The sequence below is a fragment of the Brachypodium distachyon genome, chromosome 1 (genome assembly GCF_000005505.3).
Source record: "Brachypodium distachyon strain Bd21 chromosome 1, Brachypodium_distachyon_v3.0, whole genome shotgun sequence".
Lineage (NCBI taxonomy): Eukaryota > Viridiplantae > Streptophyta > Magnoliopsida > Poales > Poaceae > Brachypodium > Brachypodium distachyon.
In genome coordinates, this window is record NC_016131.3 from 30,973,410 (window position 1) to 30,993,222 (window position 19,813).

The 19,813-nt window shown below is 49.0% G+C and overlaps 1 protein-coding gene and 1 pseudogene across 3 annotated transcripts; one reads left to right on the forward strand and one right to left on the reverse strand.

Annotated features, from left to right (window-relative positions):
- Positions 1-522: 522 nt before the first annotated feature.
- Positions 523-11,482, reverse strand: LOC112270021 (annotated as a pseudogene).
- A 5,358-nt stretch (positions 11,483-16,840) lies between these two features.
- On the forward strand, positions 16,841-19,686 carry LOC100838956 (uncharacterized membrane protein At1g16860). 3 transcript variants are annotated; one of them, XM_014901759.2, is made up of 4 exons: positions 16,861-17,934; positions 18,452-18,614; positions 18,742-18,956; positions 19,066-19,686. In XM_014901759.2, the coding sequence occupies exons 1-4, from the start codon at positions 17,212-17,214 to the stop codon at positions 19,228-19,230; spliced, it is 1,266 nt and encodes a 421-aa protein (XP_014757245.1). In that variant the 5' UTR covers positions 16,861-17,211; the 3' UTR covers positions 19,231-19,686. The 3 variants fall into 3 exon arrangements, with proteins under 3 accessions (XP_014757247.1, XP_014757245.1, XP_003560553.1); XM_003560505.4 differs by having other exon boundaries at positions 16,904-17,934; positions 18,452-18,592; XM_014901761.2 differs by lacking the exon at positions 18,452-18,614 and having other exon boundaries at positions 16,841-17,934.
- The last annotated feature ends 127 nt before the right edge of the window (positions 19,687-19,813 follow it).

Consider the following 19,813-nt stretch of genomic DNA (forward strand, 5'->3'; position numbering starts at 1 on the left):
GTCGGCGTTCGACGTATGAATCGCAAAGTCATAAAACCACCGTTCGGGAAAAAAACTATTCAGAAAACTTGCCCGGCAATGAAAAAAGTCAAAATAACTTGCCGAGTTAAAAAAGAAACATATCTCGGATAACAACGAAGTCATAGAAGGGTGTTGTCAAGACCGACACAGTACTAGATCAACCGTAAGATTACGCAATTAAGCCATGCCGACATACAAATTAACAAAGGCAGCAAGTCATTCAAACGACACAGAAGTCCCCGAGTTTCATTTAAGAACTCAGCGGATAATTTCATTGTCTTAATTGAAACATTCGTCATAAGGAAAAAGCAATACGAATAGGATACAAATACTCAGCTTTCAAGTATAGAACGGACGGAGCAATGCTACATTCCATGGCCTCTTGGTCTCCTCACCCGACCGGTCTATCCTGTTCGCCTTGGGGTCCTGAGCATCTATAAGATAGTAAGAATCGTTGTGGAGCGCTTTGCTCACGATGAAGGGTCCTTCCCATGGAGGTGACAATTTGTGCATGCCGGCTGTGCGTTGTACAAGCCGGAGGACAAGATCTCCTTCCCGGAATACTTGCGGGCTGACCTTTCGGCTGTGGTAACGCCTTAGGTTCTGTTGATAGATGGCCGACCGAGATAAAGCCAATTCTCGTGCTTCTTCGAATAGGTCGATATCATTTTCTCGGGTCTCTTTTACCTCGGCCTTCGTGTACATGGTTACTCGCGGAGAGTCATGTTCAATGTCGGCTGGTAAGACAGCTTCTGCCCCGTATACAAGGAAGAATGGCGTATAGCCTGTAGAGCGATTAGGAGTTGTCCGAAGACTCCATAACACAGCCGGGAGTTCGTCCAGCTAGCATCCCGGGGTGCGCTCTAGTGGTTCGATTAGCCGGGGTTTTATGCCGGCCAAGACCATGCCATTTGATCTTTCCACTTGTCCGTTGGACTGAGGGTGTGCTACCACAGCAACGTCTAGTCGGATTTTCTTCTCGGCACAGAAACGTGCAAAAGGTGTTGGGTTCGTTGCATAGGAAACAAAAAAATTTCCTACGAGAAGTGCGGAAGAAAACCCAAGAATATATATACTAGATGTATGTAACGAGAGGGATCATGAACACCATACCCTCGTAGACCGCTAAGCGTTACGATCACGAGATCGTTGTTGGTGTAGTGGAACTTTCAATGAGATCAATCTCAGTGCCGAACGGACAGCACCTCCTTGGTATCCACACGTTCAGCTTCACGTTGTCTTCTCCTTCTTCGATCCAGCAAGCGAGAGGGAGAGATAGACGAGATCCCGGCAGCACGACGGCGTGGTGACTATGGTGAATATTCTCACGGGCAGGGCTACGCCGTGCGCGTGAGAAGAGGAGGAGAGGAGGGCTCAGGGGAGAGAGATCCAACTGAAAGCTTGGGGTGTCTCTCTCCCTTGCCCCCCCTTCTATTTATATAGGGGTAGAGGAGGCGTGGCCGGCCAGGACTATCCCGTGGCCAGGACTCTCGGGCGGCCAGGACTCTCATGCGGCCAGGACTCTCCCGCGGCCAGGACTCTCCTCCTGGCCGCATGGGCCCTGTGGGCTAGCCCCTCGGCCCATTAAGGCCAGGGTGCTCCCTCACAGGCCCATTTAGCCCAGGGATAGGTGGGCCTCAAGGTGGAACCCTCCAGATCCCTCCGGAACCTTCTAGAAGCTTCCCGGTCAAAACCGGGAAATATTCCAAACTTTCCAGAACCCTGAAAACAACTTTCCATATATAAATCTTTATCTCCGGAACATTTCGGAGCTCCTCGTTGCGTCTAGGATCCCATCCAAGACTCCGAATCATAATTCGATATCATCATCATTTATCTCATCTAACCCAAGCAACATGAAACGTTAAGTGTGTGACCCTACGGGTTCGAGAACATGTGGACATGATCAAATATCAATAACCAATAGCGGGACCTGGATGTCCATAATAGTTCCCACATATTCCACGAAGATCTCATCGGTTGAACCACTATGTCGAGGATTCAATTAATCCAGTATCCAATTCTCTTTGTCTCGCGATATATTACTTGCCCGAGATTTGATCGTCGGTATCGCCATACCTAGTTTAATCTCGTTACCGGCAAGTTCTCTTTACTCGTTCCGTAATATAATACCCCCGCAACTAAACACATTAGTCGCATGCTTGCAAGCTCATTAGGATGTTATATTACCGAGAGGGCCCAGAGATATCTCTCCGTCACAAGGAGTGACAAATCCCAGTCTTGATCCATACAACCCAACAAGCACCTTCTGGGATACCTGAAAAACACCTTTATGATCACCCAGTTACGAGATGACGGTTGATGCCCACAAAGTATTCTTCCGGTACTAGGGAGTGGCATGATCTCATGGTCTAAAAAAATAATACTTGACATAATAAAACATAAGCAACTTAAACTTAAGTGACACGATCAAAAGCTATGTTTAGGTTTGGGTCTGTCCATCACATCATTCTCCTAATGATATGATCTCGTTATTAAATGACAACACATGTCTATGGTTAGGAAACCTTAACCATCTTTAATCAACGAGCTAATCTAGTAGAGGCGTATTAGGGACACGGTATTTGTTTATTTATCCACACATGTATTTGAGTTTCCAATCAATACAATTATAGCATGGGCAATAAACATTTATCAAGAACAATGAAATATGATAATAACAAATTTATTATTGCCTCTAGGGCATATTTCCAACAGTCTCCCACTTGCACTAGAGTCAATAATCTAGTTTACATTGTAATAAATCTAACACCCATGGAGTCTTGGTGTTGATCATGTTTTGCTCGTGGAAGAGGTTTAGTCAACGGGTCTGCGACATTCAGATCCGTATGTACTTTGCAAATCTTTATGTCACCATCCTTGACATATTCACGAATAGTGTGAAACCGGCGTTTAATATGCTTGGAATTCTTGTGAGATCTCGGCTCCTTGGCGTTGGCTATGGCACCAGTGTTGTCACAATAGATGTCCATGGGATCCAACGCACTCGGAACCACACCAAGTTCAGATATGAACTCCTTCATCCAAACTCCTTCCTGTGCCGCTTCTGAAGCAACCACATATTCCGCTTCAGTTGTTGATGCTGCCACAACACTCTGCTTGGAACTCCTCCAGCTAACTGCACCACCATTCAAAATAAATACGTATCCGGATTGAGACTTAGAGTCATCCGGATCAGTGTCAAAACTAGCATCGACGTAACCCTTTACGACGAGCTGTTCGTCACCTCCATAAACGAGAAACATTTCTTTAGTCCTTTTTAGGTACTTAAGGATATTCTTAACTGCTGTCCAGTGTTCCACTCCTGGATCACTTTGGTACCTGCTAGTCAAACTAACAGCATGACACACATCTGGTCTAGTACACAGCATGGCATACATAATAGAGCCTATGGCTGAGGCATAGGGGATACTATTCATCTTTTCTCTATCTTCTGCCGAAGCTGGACACTGAGTCTTACTCAATATCTTACCTTGCAACATGGGCAAGAACCCTTTCTTTGCTTGATCCATTTTGAACCTTTTCAAAACTTTGTCAAGGTATGTACTTTGTGTAAGTCCTATCAGGCGTCTTGATCTATCTCTATAAATCTTGATGCCTAATATGTAAGCTGCTTCACCAAGGTCTTTCATTGAAAAACTTTTATTCAAATAGCCTTTAACACTTTTAAGAAGTTCTATATCATTCCTAATCAGCAATATGTCATCTACATACAGTATTAGAAATGCTACAGAGCTCCCACTCACTTTCTTGTAAATACAAGCTTCTCCGTGAGTTTGGACAAATCCAAACCCTTTGATCACCTTATCAAAACGGAGATTCCAACTCCGAGATGCTTGCTTCAGCCCATAAATGGAATGCTGAAGTTTGCATACCTTATTAGCATCCTTAGGATTGACAAAACCTTTGGGCTGAACCATGTATAACTCTTCCTCAATGTGACCATTAAGGAACGCGGTTTTGACATCCATCTGCCAGATTTCGTAATCGAAAAATGCAGCAATTGCTAACATAATCCGAACAGACTTTAGCATCGCTACGGGTGAGAAAGTCTCATCGTAGTCAACTCCTTGAATTTGTCGAAAACCTTTTGCGACAAGTCGAGCTTTATAGACGGTAACATTTCCATCAGCATCTGTTTTCTTCTTGAAAATCCATTTGTTCTCAACGGCCTTTCGGTCATTCGGTAAGTCTACCAAAGTCCATACTTGGTTTTCATACATGGATCCCATTTCGGATTTCATGGCTTCTAACCATTTTTCGGAGTCTGGGCTCATCATCGCTTCCTCATAATTCGCAGGTTCATCGTTGTTCAACAACATGACATTCATGACACGAACATTGTACCACTCAGGAGTATTACGTGTTCTCGTCGACCTGCGAAGTTCAGTAGTTGTCTCATTCAAAACTTCATGATCATTATCATTAGCTTCCTCTCTAGCTGATGCAGGATGCACGGGAACAGTTTCTGGTGCTGCGCTACACTCAAATTCGAGAGAAGGTTCAATAACCTCATCGAGCTCTACCTTCCTCCCACTCACTTCTTTCGAGAGAAACTCCTTCTCTAGAAAGGACCTGTTCTTAGCGACAAACACTTTTCCTTCGGATCTGTGATAGAAGGTGTACCCAATTGTTTCTTTAGGGTATCCTATGAAGACGCATTTTTCCGACTTGGGTTCGAGCTTATCAGGTTGTAGCCTTTTTAATAAGCTTCGCATCCCCAAACTTTAAGAAAGGACAGCTTAGGTTTCTTGCCAAACCATAATTCATACGGTGTCGTTTCAACGGATTTAGATGGTGCCCTATTTAAAGTGAATGCGGCTGTCTCTAATGCATAACCCCAAAACGACAGTGGCAAATCAGTAAGAGACATCATAGACCGTACCATATCCAACAAAGTACGATTACGACGTTCGGACACACCATTGCGTTGTGGTGTTCCAGGCGGCGTAAGTTGTGAAACAATTCCACATTGTCTTAAATGCGTGCCAAACTCGTAACTCAAATATTCACCTCCACGATCTGATCGTAGAAATTTAATTTTCTTGTTACGATGATTCTCCACTTCATTCTGAAATTCCTTGAATTTTTCAAATGTCTCAGACTTGTTTTTCATTAAGTAAATATACCCATATCTACTCAAGTCATCTGTGAAGGTTAGGAAGTAACGATATCCACCGCACGTTGTAACACTCATTGGTCCGCACACATCAGTATGTATGATCTCCAACAAGTCACTGGCCCGTTCCATTATGCCTGAAAACGGGGTTCTAGTCATCTTACCCATGAGGCATGGTTCACATGTATCAAATGATTCAAAATCAAGTGATTCAAGTAGTCCATCAGAATGGAGTTTCTTCATGCGTTTTATACCAATATGACCTAGACGGCAGTGCCACAAATATGTTGAACTATCATTATCCACTTTGCACCTTTTGGCATTAACATTATGAATATGTGTGTCACTACTATCGAGACTTAATAGAAATAAACCATTCACAAGTGGTGCATGACCATAAAAGATATTACTCATATAAATCGAACAACCATTATTCTCTGATTTAAATGAATAACCGTCTTGCATTAAACAAGATCCTGATATAATGTTCATGCTCAACGCAGGCACCAAATAACAATTACTAAGGTTTAAAACTAATCCCGAAGATAAATGTAGAGGGAGCGTGCCGACGGCGATCACATCAACTTTTGATCCATTCCCGACGCGCATAGTCACCTCATCTCTTGCTAGTCTTCGTTTATTCTGTAGCTCCTGTTTCGAGTTACAAATATGAGCAACTGAACCAGTATCAAATACCCAGGTGCTACTACGAGTACTAGTAAGGTACACATCAATAACATGTATATCAAATATACCTTTGACGTTGCCAGCCTTCTTATCTGCCAAGTACTTGGGGCAGTTACGCTTCCAGTGGCCAGTCCCCTTGCAGTAGAAGCACTCAGTATCCGGCTTAGGTCCAGATTTGGGCTTCTTCGCGGGAGTGGCAACAGTTTTGCCACCCTTCTTGAAATTTCCCTTCTTACCCTTTGCCTTCTTGAAACTGGTGGTCTTATTGACCATCAACACTTGATGCTCCTTTTTGATTTCCACCTCCGCGGTTTTTAACATCGCGAGGAGCTGAGGAAGTGTCCTATCCATCCCTTACATATTGTAGTTCACCACAAAACTTTTATAGCTAGGTGGTAGTGACTGAAGAACCCGGTCAATGCCTAATTCATTAGGAATCTCAATTCCCAGTTGTCTCAGGCGGTCGGCGTACCCAGACATTCTGAGCACGTGCTCGCTAACGGAGCTGTTCTCCTCCATCTTGCAGTTAAAGAACCTTTCGGAGGCATCATACCTCTCCGCACGGGCTTGGGTCTGAAATAAAGTATTCAGTTCCCCAATCATAGCATATGCCGAGTGGTGCTCAAAACGCTTTTGGAGCTCAGGTTCCATACCAAGCAAGAGGCCGCACCTAACTACATTGTGGTCCTCAGATTGAGTCAGCCAAACGTTCCTAACGTCAGCAGACTCAGTTGCTGCGGGTTCTGCACCAAGCGCTGCATCAAAAACATAAGCCTTTTTGGCAGCTTCGAGGATAATCCTCACATTCCGGAACCAGTCCGTAAAGTTGCTTCCATTGGACTTCAGTTTATCTTTCTCTAGGAGAGTATTCATATTGAACGTAGTACGAGCCATTGATCTACATCATATTTGCAAAGGCAATTAGACTAAGTTCATGATAATAAGTTCAAGCTAATCAAATTACTAATGAACTCCCACTAAAATCAACATCCCTCGGGTTGTTTAGTGACACATGATCCAAATCCACTACACCAAGTCCGATCATCACGTGAGATGGAGTAGCTTCAATGGTAAACATCAGCATGTTGATCACATCATTCATATGACTCATGTTTAACCTTTCGGTTCCTTGTGTTCCGAGGCCATGTCTGTACATGCTAGGCTCGTCAAGTTAACCAAAGTATTCCTGCATGTGTAAAATTCGCTTACACCCGTTGTATGCGAACGTAGAGTTTATAACACCCGATCATCACGTGGTGCTTCAAAACGACGAACTTTTGCAACGGTGCATACTAAGGGAGAACACATTATTATCTTGATATTAACAATGAGGGATCATCTTATAATGCTACCGTCAACTAAGCAAAATAAGATGCATAAAAGGGATAAACATCACATGCATAAATAATGTGACATGATATGGCCTTCTCTTCGTGTGCCTTTGATCTCCATCTCCAAAGCACGGGCATGATCTCCATCATCACCAGCATGGCGCCTAGGTCCTCGGGCGTCATGTATAGTTGCCTCCACCAACTATTGCTACTACGACTATTGCTACTACTAGCGATAAAGTAAAGCAATTACATGGCGATTAAATCATTGACACGAAGGTCATACAATAATTAATGAGACAACCATACGGCTCCTGCCGGTTGCCAAACTCATCGACATGCAAGTCGTGAAATATTACAAAACATGATCATCTCATACATCAAATATATTATATCATATCTTGGCCATACCACATCACATGCCCCTGCAAAAACAAGTTAGACGCTTCTATTTTGTTGTTGCATGTTTTACGTGGCTTTAGGGGCTGCACTAAAAGAACCGTTCTTACTTACGCAAAAGCCACAACGGTGATATACAAATTGCTTATTAACCATATAGGCCTCCCATTGCAAATCAGATTTCAACTATAGTGGGAGAGACAGACACCCGCCAGCCGCCTTATGCAATACAAGTTGCATGTTAATTGCGGAACCGGTCTCTTGTGCGAAGACAAGTAAGGTTGGTCCGAGCCGCTTCATCCCACTATCCCGCAAAATCCGATAGTGCACAAAGGAGGTAGCAATATGAACATCAACGCCCACAACTAAATTGTGTTCTACTCGTACAAAACATCTACGCATAGATCTAGCTCTGATACCACTGTTGGGTTCGTTGCATAGGAAACAAAAAATTTTCCTACGAGAAGTGCGGAAGAAAACCCAAGAATATATATACTAGATGTATGTAACGAGAGGGATCATGAACACCATACCCTCGTAGACCGCTAAGCGTTACGATCACGAGATCGTTGTTGGTGTAGTGGAACTTTCAATGAGATCAATCTCAGTGCCGAACGGACAGCACCTCCTTGGTATCCACACGTTCAGCTTCACGTTGTCTTCTCCTTCCTCGATCCAGCAAGCGAGAGGGAGAGGTAGACGAGATCCCGGCAGCACGACGGCGTGGTGACTATGGTGAATATTCTCACGGGCAGGGCTACGCCGTGCGCGTGAGAAGAGGAGGAGAGGAGGGCTCAGGGGAGAGAGATCCAACTGAAAGCTTGGGGTGTCTCTCTCCCTTGCCCCCCCTTCTATTTATATAGGGGTAGAGGAGGCGTGGCCGGCCAGGACTATCCCGTGGCCAGGACTCTCTGGCGGCCAGGACTCTCCCGCGGCCAGGACTCTCCTCCTGGCCGCATGGGCCCTGTGGGCTAGCCCCTCGGCCCATTAAGGCCAGGGTGCTCCCTCACAGGCCCATTTAGCCCAGGGATAGGTGGGCCTCAAGGTGGAACCCTCCAGATCCCTCCGGAACCTTCTAGAAGCTTCCCGGTCAAAACCGGGAAATATTCCAAACTTTCCAGAACCCTGAAAACAACTTTCCATATATAAATCTTTATCTCCGGAACATTTCGGAGCTCCTCGTTGCGTCTAGGATCCCATCCAAGACTCCGAATCATAATTCGATATCATCATCATTTATCTCATCTAACCCAAGCAACATGAAACGTTAAGTGTGTGACCCTACGGGTTCGAGAACATGTGGACATGATCAAATATCAATAACCAATAGCGGGACCTGGATGTCCATAATAGTTCCCACATATTCCACGAAGATCTCATCGGTTGAACCACTATGTCGAGGATTCAATTAATCCAGTATCCAATTCTCTTTGTCTCGCGATATATTACTTGCCCGAGATTTGATCGTCGGTATCGCCATACCTAGTTTAATCTCGTTACCGGCAAGTTCTCTTTACTCGTTCCGTAATATAATACCCCCGCAACTAAACACATTAGTCGCATGCTTGCAAGCTCATTAGGATGTTATATTACCGAGAGGGCCCAGAGATATCTCTCCGTCACAAGGAGTGACAAATCCCAGTCTTGATCCATACAACCCAACAAGCACCTTCTGGGATACCTGAAAAACACCTTTATGATCACCCAGTTACGAAATGACGGTTGATGCCCACAAAGTATTCTTCCGGTACTAGGGAGTGGCATGATCTCATGGTCTAAAGAAATAATACTTGACATAATAAAACATAAGCAACTTAAACTTAAGTGACACGATCAAAAGCTATGTTTAGGTTTGGGTCTGTCCATCACATCATTCTTCTAATGATATGATCTCGTTATTAAATGACAACACATGTCTATGGTTAGGAAACCTTAACCATCTTTAATCAACGAGCTAATCTAGTAGAGGCGTATTAGGGACACGGTATTTGTTTATTTATCCACACATGTATTTGAGTTTCCAATCAATACAATTATAGCATGGGCAATAAACATTTATCAAGAACAATGAAATATGATAATAACAAATTTATTATTGCCTCTAGGGCATATTTCCAACAAAAGGCCCCTCCGCAAAGTTCGTTCCATTATCCGTAATGATATTGTGCGGGTATCCATATCTCAAAATGATATCTTTCAAGAATGACACCGCTGTTTTGCCGTCACACTTTTTTATCGTCTTGACTTCGATCCATTTAGTGAACTTGTCGACCATTACCAGGATATGCGTCATGCCCCCTCGGGCTCGCTTGAACGGTCCTACCATATCCAAGCACCAGACGGCAAACGGCCAAGTGATTGGGATGGTTTTAAGTTCAGACGCCGGCATATGAATTTTGCTGGCATATCTCTGGCAACCATTGCACTTCCTAACTAAACCTTTCGCTTCCTGCTGTGCGCTCGGCCAATAGAATCCATGCCGGAAAGCTTTGCCTACGAGCGTTCTCGAAGACGCGTGATGACCACACTCTCCCTGGTGGATATCCCGGAGTATCTCCTTTCCTTCTTCTGGCTCGACGCATCGTTGTAAGACACTAGTAACACTCCTCTTGTAAAGCTCACCATTGATGATGGTGTACGCATTTGCTCTTCTTTGGATCTGCCTTGCCGACACCTCTTCTTCCGGCAGACTACCGGCTTTAAGGTAAGACATTATCGGCTGAGCCCAAGCCGGTACGAGGCGAGTGATGGAGGTTGGCTCCTCCGGTTCATCTATCTCCATTGGCTCGACCGCCATCGCCTCCGCCGAGTTAGGGCTCCCAGTCCCCAGGTTATCAGAACCGTTGCCACTGTCAATATCCATGGGCATACCACCGGCCTTAGAACTTGCAGGAATGAATATGGATTCCGACTCTGGCGATGGCTTGATAGACGGCTTACGTAGATGCTCCAGTGCTACTCCAGCCGGAATGGCCTGTCTTGTCGAACCGAGTTTTGACAGTGTGTCAACCGCTTCGTTTTCTGCCCGAGGTATGTGGTGGAACTCGCACCCTTCAAAATGGCCACTGATCTTTTGAACATGAAACTGGTAGAGTGCCGTATTGGCATCCAATGCATCCCAGTAGCCGGAAGCTTGCTGGACAACCAGATCAGAATCACCGAAGCATTGAATCCGGCGAATTCTTATTTCCTTTGCCATCTTCAGTCCATGCACCAACGCTTCATACTCGGCGAGATTCTTGGACGCTGCGAAATGGATCTGCAGCACATACTTCAGCTGATCATGCTCAGGCGAGGTTAGAACTATGCTGGCACCCAATCCATTTTTCATCTTGGAGCCGTCGAAATGCATCTTCCAATAGTTAGTCTCCAGGGGTGGCGGCTCATATTCCATCTCGGCCCAATCCACTAGAAAATCCGCCAAAGCTTGAGACTTCACAGCATCTCGTCTATCATATTGTAGCGTATAGGGTGCTAGTTCAACTGCCCATTTTGTTACCCGGCCGCTCGCGTCTTTGTTACTCATGATTTCCGAAACAGGCGCTTCACAAATAACTCGGATCTGATGTGCATCAAAGTAATGTTTCAATTTCTTTGCCGCCATATACACACCATACGCCATCTTCTGATAATTGGGATAGTTCTGCTCGGACGATGATAGCACCTCGCTTAAGTAATATACCGGCCTTTGGACCGACTTGTTTTCTTCAACTCGCTCCACCACAATGACGGCATTGACAACCCGGTCGGTTGCCGCGATGTACAGCAACATCGGCTCTTTCTCCATTGGGGAGGCCAGTATCGGCGCCGTGGCAATCATCTTATTTAGCTCCTGGAAGGCTAAATCGGCCTGTGGCGTCCACACAAATTTGTCAGTTTTCTTCATTAGCTGGTACAAGGGCATAGCCTTCTTGCCTGGCCGGCTGAGAAAACGGCTTAGCGATGCTAAACATCCCGTGAATTTCTGCACATCTTTGAGGCACTTTGGTAATTTCATTTTTTCTATGGCGGTAATTTTTACGTTGTTTGTTTCTATTCCTCGGCTTGATACCAGGAAACCCAGCAATTTTCCTGCCGGCACCCCGAATGTGCACTTGGCCGGGTTCAGTTTCATTCGGAATCTCCGCAGATTTGCGAATGTTTCTCGGATATCGTCCAAGAGCGTAGCGCCTTCTTTGGTTTTTATGACGACATCGTCGACATATACCTGTACATTCTTGCCGAGTTGATCGTGCAAGCATTTCTGCATGCACCTTTGATAGGTAGCCCCTGCATTTCGTAAGCCGAATGGCATAGTACGATAACAATAAGCCCCGAACGGAGTGTTAAATGATGTCTTTATTTGATCATTAGGGTTCAGTGGTATCTGGTGAAAACCAGAGTATGCATCCACAAAAGATAACAACTCACACCCGGCCGTAGAGTCTACCACTTGATCGATCCGAGATAACGGAAAAGGGTCTTTAGGACACGCCTTGTTGAGGCTGGTGTAGTCGTTACACTTACGCCACACCTTGGCAGCAGTTGGGTTGTCTTTCTTTTTCTCGACCATGACCGGGTTGGCCAACCAGTCGGGATGTAGTACCTCCATGATGAAGCCTAACTCCCTCGGCACACCCGGCAGATCTTGAGTTAACCATGCAAAAATGTCCCGATTCTCACGGAGGAAGCCGCTGAGCTCGCCTTCCTATTTCTCCCCCAGGCCGGCACCAATGATCACGGTGCGGACCGGGAACTCTCTGTCGACCTGTACCTTCTTTGTCTCTCTGGCTGCCTGGAAAGCGATGCTTCCATGAGGATTGGTCATTGCCGGCATACCGACTTGTGCCGCCTGTACCATTGCCACCGTTTTTTGTAATTTCTCTTTCTCGCCAGCGATGAGCAACGATTCGGCCAAAGCAGACCCGGCCGCCGCGCATTCCATTGAGCGTTTGTAGTTGCCCATGATAGTTATGGTACCATTCGGTCCCGGCATCTTCATCTTTAGATAACTAATGTGAGTGGTGGCCATGAACTTGGCGAGTGCCGGCCTACCCAGCAGTGCATGGTATGGGCTGCTGAGGTCTACCACCTCGAATACTAGATTCTCAATCCGACAGTTCTCCCTGGTGCCGAACAAAACGTCCACACGGATCTTGCCTACCAGGGTGCAAGACACTCCCGGCACGATACCATGAAAGGTAGTCCGGCTGGGCTCAAGCATGTTATCTGTAACGCCGAGCTTAAGCATCGAGTCCCGATATAGGATATTGATGCTGCTCCCATTGTCGATGAGAACCCGAGTAAACTTGACGTTGATGTCGGGACCAATGAGCGTCGGATCAACCACTAGGGCGTATCCGCCAGGGTTGGGCATCACCTTAGGATGGTCTACCTGGTTCCAGCTGACCTCCTGCTCTGACCAATACATGAATTTCGGAACCGCCGGCATAACAACATTGACTTCCATTTCTCGCCTGCGCTAGCTTCGCTTGTCAGTTGGCTCAGTGGTGAAAATCATATAGCTCTGATGAGGCTCCTTGTACTCGTTTCTCCCGGCCTAGCCTGGGATTTCTTGCTCCTCCACCTGGTTGACTGCATTGTTTGCCTGAGGTGGTCCTTGGACCTGTGCGTTTGCGCCTGTGAGGGGTGGAGGTGGGGGTAAGCAGCTTACTTCTCCTTTCTCGGCCCTCTGCATCCAGCTACACTGCCGGGTTGTGTGGTTTGCCGGCTTGTTGGGGTTGGTCGTGTGAAAACGACAAGGCTGATCTAACATTACCTCGAAAGTATACTTCGGCTTATCTTGCCAGGGTTTCTTCTGTTCCCCCTTCTTGGCCCACTGTTGATTTCCCGTCTTCTGTCGCTGACCCAAGCCGGCATCGGGCTGATCCTGAACTGCGGCGGCATGGGCTAGCCCATACCGATAATCCGGCCTATCATCCCTTCTCTTGTTGCGATGATCTTGATGATCATTCCTTCGCAATGCGCCAGCGGGATTGTACACCGGCAGCTCCCTTTGTGGTTTTGACGGCATCAGCGATGGCTGAGTCGGATCCCCAAGCGCGTACATGTCGGCTATCCTGATCATTTCAGATAGGGGGGTCGGCATCTCTCTTTTGCAGCTTCTGCCACAGCATGCTGCCGTGCCGACATCCCTAGGCAAACCATGCTATGGCCTGCGACTCTACTATTCCTTCACAGGAGTTGCGAATATTGTTCCACCTGGTCAGGTACTCCCGGTCAGTTTCGTTGTCTTTCTGCTTGCACATGGACAACTGCTGAGGACGATTCGGCCTCTTGTAAGTGCTGGTGAAGTTGCTAACAAAGGCTTCCTCGAAGTCAATCCAGCAGTTGATGCTACTCTTCGGTAAGTTGTTCAGCTATATCCTGGCCGGTCCTACAAGCATCTATGGTACGTAACGCACTGCCCATCTGCGATTGCCACCTGCCACGCTTACTGCCGTGACATAGTTTTCCAGCCAATCTTTCGGCTTAGTACTGCCGTCATACATCCTCGTGCCCCTGGGCAGCTGAAAACCTGGGTTTGGTCTTTCCCTCATGATTCGGTTCGCAAAGCAACGCGGTCCCGAAGGACCTTGCTCTTCCAGGAGTTCGGACAGATATATTCGATCAAGTCGGTCCCGAGCGTCCAGAGGTGATACCTGCCTGTTGCCGACCTTGCCGCCGAGCGGGCCGAGGTTGTCACGCTCTCGCTTGATATAACCTTCGTCAGCCAAGGCCGAGTATCCGTCATCGTGATGATCATATCGGCGATCTTCATCTCGGTACAGTGGGTTGCGCCCGACACCCTGCTGTCTTGCAGCAGTATTGGGTGCCGGACCCTGAGGTTGGTGTTCGTGATCGAATGAGTGGCGCTCCTGCTGATGTCGGCGATTGCTGCTGGGACACAGGCCTCTTTGGCTATCATCAATCCTCCTGACCATTTGCCTCTCAGTCAAGGCTGGATCACAACGTTGAAGCTGTTTATCCCGGCCTGAGTTGACACTTTTGCCTCGATTGCCACCAGGCGAGGACGCTTGCTTGTCGGCTCGGCCGCCGGCGTCTGCTGCCGAGTGAATAACCTGCGATGCGCCGGCTTTGCCGTGCATCCTCAGGTATGCCTCATTCTGCTCATTTGCCGTTTGGAGCAGCTCTTTCACGCGCAGTTGCTGCTACCGAAGTGCCTCTCCCGTGAGATTCGGCAACTCCTCAGCTGCAGCCTCGGCCGCCCGGAGATTTTTGACAGGGGTATTGTACTTCGGCTTTAGTGCCGAGGCGAAACTCGCCGACACCGCTGGCACACCCCTGCCATCTCTTGTCATCTCGGTGTTCAAGTTCTTGCCACGGTTACGCACCTCCCCAACTCTGCTAGGGTTAGTAAATGCAGTAGAACTAAGACCATGAGCTTTGTTATACTCACGGAGCGAAATCTCGAGCTGTTGCCGAGCATCGTCGACCTCTACTGCTTCTTTTAGTAGCCTTTGCCTTTCCGCCTCCAAATCTGCCTGCAACTGAGCCGGGTTGGCGTTCGACGCGACCGGCATGGTCAGCCGCTCGATGGAGGCCTGGAGCTGGGTCGGCTTTGGCGGCAAGGCCGACTTGCCGGCTTGTGCCGTGACATTGTCCGGCTTCTCCAAGGGGAATTTTGCCGTTCTGCCTGATTTGCCCGGGACCGTGCCACTCTCTGCGGTGCCCCTGCTGGCGTCGATGCCATGCGCCGTCACCATGACTTCCACGTAGTCCGCGGGACCGTCGAGATGCCGGCCGCGAGACGTGCAGATGGCAGGTGGATCCTCGGCCATCACCACCTCCTCCGGGTACCTGCAAGGGCGGTCAGTCGCCACATAGACATCATGCATGCCGAAGTTGATGAAGCGGCCTGCGCAAGGAAACGGTGTGCCATTGAAGCAGCCTGCATTGTTGTCAATGAAGCCCAGAGAACCGAATCTCTGGACCAAACCAGAGACGACGCGCTCTCCGGTGACGAGGAAGCTTCCCGTCCGGATGGAAACCCCAGCCAGCGCCGCTGCTTGCCCCACGGTGGGCGCCAACTGTCGTGGTGGTATCACGGCAGATGCCATAGGATGGCTTGAGTTGGGGCCGATGGACGCTGGTGAATCCGGAGGAGGGAGGGCGTGAAGAAGAACACGCACGAAAACACGCTTGAACACGCAGATCTACCCAGGTTCGGAGCCCTCTTGCTGAGGTAAAGCTCCTACTCCTGCTTGTATGGATTTGCCGGGATAACAGAGATTACAAAGGTGCTCCTAGAGCTGTATTCTTGAGGAAGAAGAAGAAGAAGAGGGAGATAGGACTCTCAAAGAACCTCCCCTCTCACCGCAGGGGGTGAGGGTCTACTTATAGGCGCCACATGGCTCGCTGCCATGTGGGCCGGGATCACCGTCGCTATCTACTGGCCCCGCCGGCACGCGGCGTTGTTCCCTCTAGACTGTACTGTGGGGGACAAAGCCGCTTTACTTTCTGCCGGCTTCGTCAGGGAATCTCCTTTCGGTGCTTCCAACGCGTGGTCTTCTGACATCACGGTGCAGGCGCTGACTGCTTTCCCGGGGCGGTGGCGGCTTCACCTTTTCTTCACCCGCGTGGTTAGGATAAGACCGTTGAGAGATCTCGGCTACTGCCGAAACTTCCGTATCTGTCTTGACCCCGCATACTTTACATAACAGAACAATTGTGCCGGCATACATTAGGTATGCCGTAGCTGGCTTAGCGTTAGTCGAACTTGGAGACACCGGCATATTTATCCGAGCCGGCCTAGCCTCTTTTATCTCGGTTAGAACGGTCTTTGTTAACTCGGCCAGAGTGGTGTCGCCACGATCCTACCCGGGGTCATTCCCCCGACAAAGAGAGAAGTTGGAAAGTTGCTAGCTTACAAATCTGAAAATACGCATACATATTTAGAATAAGCTCTTACATCCCCTCAGAAAAAAAAATGGATTAAGCCCTTACATACACTTGAGGATGAGGTATTTTTTAAAAAAAATTGGCTCGCGGAGATTAAGTTGTGCAGTGCAAAAGTACATATGAAATGTATGAATATAGGATAATCCCATATGGCATGAAAATGACCCACATGATAAACCCCACCTCTTTCAAAAAAGAAGTAGAGACAAAGTATAGGCGCACCGAGAAAAATAAAATAAAAGGTCGAACCATGACATCGCTAGCTTTTACGTACGTGTACCTCTACCACTGCCGCCTACGTACCGCCGCCACGTGCACTCGTATTGCCGGCGGAAAGAGCGCGTGGGTTCCTCAGCATCATCGCCACCTCCGGCCCGCATTGCTCGCTCACACTTCCATTAGGCGTCAGCTACTTAAGTCCAAGTTAATTAAAACTTGCACTTAACGGATTGCTCGCTCGTGGCGATCTGTCGTTCGTGCCCGGTCAGGCCGACCTAGAATTAATTCGCGACCACGCAAACGCAGATCAAGCATCGAATAAACTTGGCGCGCCCCGCCCTGGCCCCGTGCAGAGCATCGGGCCATCGATGTTATACGCCTCTGTGTTCTTGATCACGACATCCACCATCACGTTGCGAGCTAAAGCACCAGCGGACAGCGGTAGCCTCGCTCTCACATCACATCTCAAGTCGCCGTCGTCTTCTTCTTCCTGCTGCAGCTGCGGATTGATCGATGCACCAGATAGGGAGCGGCATGTACGTGTCCGGCCGCGCGCCGGACCCGGACAAGAAGAGGGAGCGGCGGCAGCTGTCCTCCGGGTCGGTGGCCACGCCGCCGTACACCGGCGGCGACGTCTCGCGGTCCGGCGAGCTCGGCCGGATGTTCGACGTCGCCGCCGCCGCGTGGCTATCGCAATCGCAGGCGCCGTCGCCGGCCTCGTCCTCGCGCCGCAGCTCCGGCCCGCTGCAGCAGCCGCCCGGGCCCTCGGCGCCGTCGCCGGCGGCTTCGGGCCCGCTGTCGCAGCTCTCGCACTCGGGCCTCCTCGTGGGCCCGTCGCCTTCCCCCGGTCCGTCACCGGCCCGCGCAGGATCGTCGTCGTCGTGGAGGAAGAAGAAGGCCGGCAGGATGCGTTTTAAGGACGCGGCCGCGGCCGCGGCGCCCGTCGTGGCGCGCGGGCGCGCGAGGCTGGGCGTGCCGTTCGCGTGCTACGTGCTCGTGCTCGTGGCCGCGGCCGGCGTGGTCGGCGCCGGGGTGTTCTGCCTCGTGGCCTGGCGCCGGTGGGAGGCGCTCGCGGCCGCGTGCGGCGTCGTGGCGTTCGCTGCGGCGTTGTTCTCGTGGAACGTGGCGCGGTGCGCGGCGGAGGTCGAGAGGTTCTTCCGGCGGTCCCCCGACACGGTGTTCGACGACGGACAGGGGGACTGCTTGCCCGTCGGCGAGCTCGTCAAGATCACCGGGGTGAGCTGCACGCATCGATCTCTCAATCAGAACCAATTAGATACTGTTTCATTACCTCAATTGTCAAATTACCAAGATTTTTGACAATCAATCACCACGATTACGAAGATTGTTTGCCAATCACTCACCGAAATTGCCAAGATTTTTGCATGGCCTGGTCAATTTAGTTGCTTGCTTAATTACTACTCTAGTTCAGTAGCAAGCCATGCAGTCTGCAAGTCCAAAGGTTGCTTGCATTCTGCAACGCGTCAGAAAATGTCAAAACGGTTTTAAGCAACGAGCCAGTGGTGGTCAACGGCTTTCCCTGTGGAAGACAAGCTACCAAACCGCTTTTGCTTCACCAAGGCACTGCACTGCATGCGTCGCTAATTACCTTTGCAAGCAACGGAAAAGATGAACACAACATGATGATTGGAAAAAAAAAAGAGCTGAAAAATTATACCGTGCATGCAGCTGCTGAAGTTTTTGTCTGTCATATGCTCTGTTGTAACGAGGTCACCCGTGTCGTGCTTTGCAGCAAGTCACCTGCGGCCGAGTCCCTGTGGGAGCCTGCTTCCACGACGGCGCCCGGTGCGTCTTCACGTCGGTTCAGATGTACGGGCGCCGTGGTTGGGCCTGGGCCTGCTGCTGCCGCCGGTGGCAGCTCAAACACTCCGAGGTCAAATTCCTATCCAACCAAGGCACACACCGGTCCTGTTTGCACGCAAGATTCCTTACTCTTTTGTATGAAATCGCTCTGAAATCCCCTGAATCCTAGGGTGGCTTCGATGATCTGAGCATGGTTGTGTCATGGATTTCCTCTTGCAGGCGCGGTCGACGAATTTCTACATCTCCGACAGGAACTCCGGGAGGAGGTTCTACGTGCGCGCCGGGGAAGGCGGTGCCAAGATGACATGGATGATCAAGAAGAACACGGTCAGCTTCGACGGCGGCGACAGCAAGGGCGCGCCGCGGCGGAGCCTGGAGAACTGGGCGGCGAGCCACGGCCTGTCCTGCGCCGGCGCCGTGCGCGTGGAAGAAGGGTACGTAAGACTAGGTCCTCCGGACAAACGGTCTTCCACTGCTCCAGGCTTCTTTTCTTTCGCTGTTGAACTCCTGAGAAATCATATCAGCATTTTGTGATCCTAGCAGGTTCATCAGGGAAGGGGACACGGCGAGCGTGATCGGCGTGCTGAAGAAGCACCACGCCTGCGACATCGTCGACGCGCCGGCCGGCGTGGTGGCCACCGGCTGCCAGCCGGCGAGGTGCATGTTCCCGGTCCTCGTCGAGGGGCTGGTGCTCATCGGGAGCGATGACCCCGACGAGGCCGTGTACATGGTCTAGCCGCTGACGCTGCTCTACTCAAGATTTGTTATTGCAAGGGTGGTTGGTCTCTTGTTGCATTTCGCAGTTTCAGTGCTGACTGACCGACAGGCGACAGGGAGCGAGGATGTTTTATTAGCACCCTCGCGGCTTATATGCTTCCTGCACAGAAAGGTTTGCCTTACTCCGTAGCAGTACTAATTAGTTGATGGAGATGAAATGGTGTAAATTAAAGTGGTAGTATTTATAGGCTTGCCGGTAGAGTGAAAGAAAGGGGTCCTTGCTGCTACGGTAGCAAGTTCTCTTTTCTGGAGCACAGCTTGGTCACTTTTTGGATCATGGCGTGCTTAAACCGTTGTAATCTTTTGAGACAGGAACATAGTTTTCACATGTAATCGATTGGTATTTTGCATTATGCTATCTTTCAAAGGAGAGTTTCACAACCCTCATAATCAGCTCCAGTTACAAGATAATGATCCTCCTACTTCCTAAGTTAGCCGAATGTGTGCAAAATTGTTTGAAATTCATGGTTCGAGACCCTTGGACTGATAACGCAGCAGAAAATATAAATTTGTT

What these genes read in the sequence shown, in the direction of transcription:
- LOC100838956 (XM_003560505.4), top strand. Translation starts at nt 17,212, where the DNA reads ATGCACCAGATAGGGAGCGGCATGTACGTGTCCGGCCGCGCGCCGGAC. An exon ending in AGCTCGTCAAGATCACCGGG is followed by an intron (nt 17,935 to 18,451) that starts GTGAGCTGCACG and finishes CGTGCTTTGCAG; the next exon opens with CAAGTCACCTGCGGCCGAGT. An exon ending in GGCAGCTCAAACACTCCGAG is followed by an intron (nt 18,593 to 18,741) that starts GTCAAATTCCTA and finishes TTCCTCTTGCAG; the next exon opens with GCGCGGTCGACGAATTTCTA.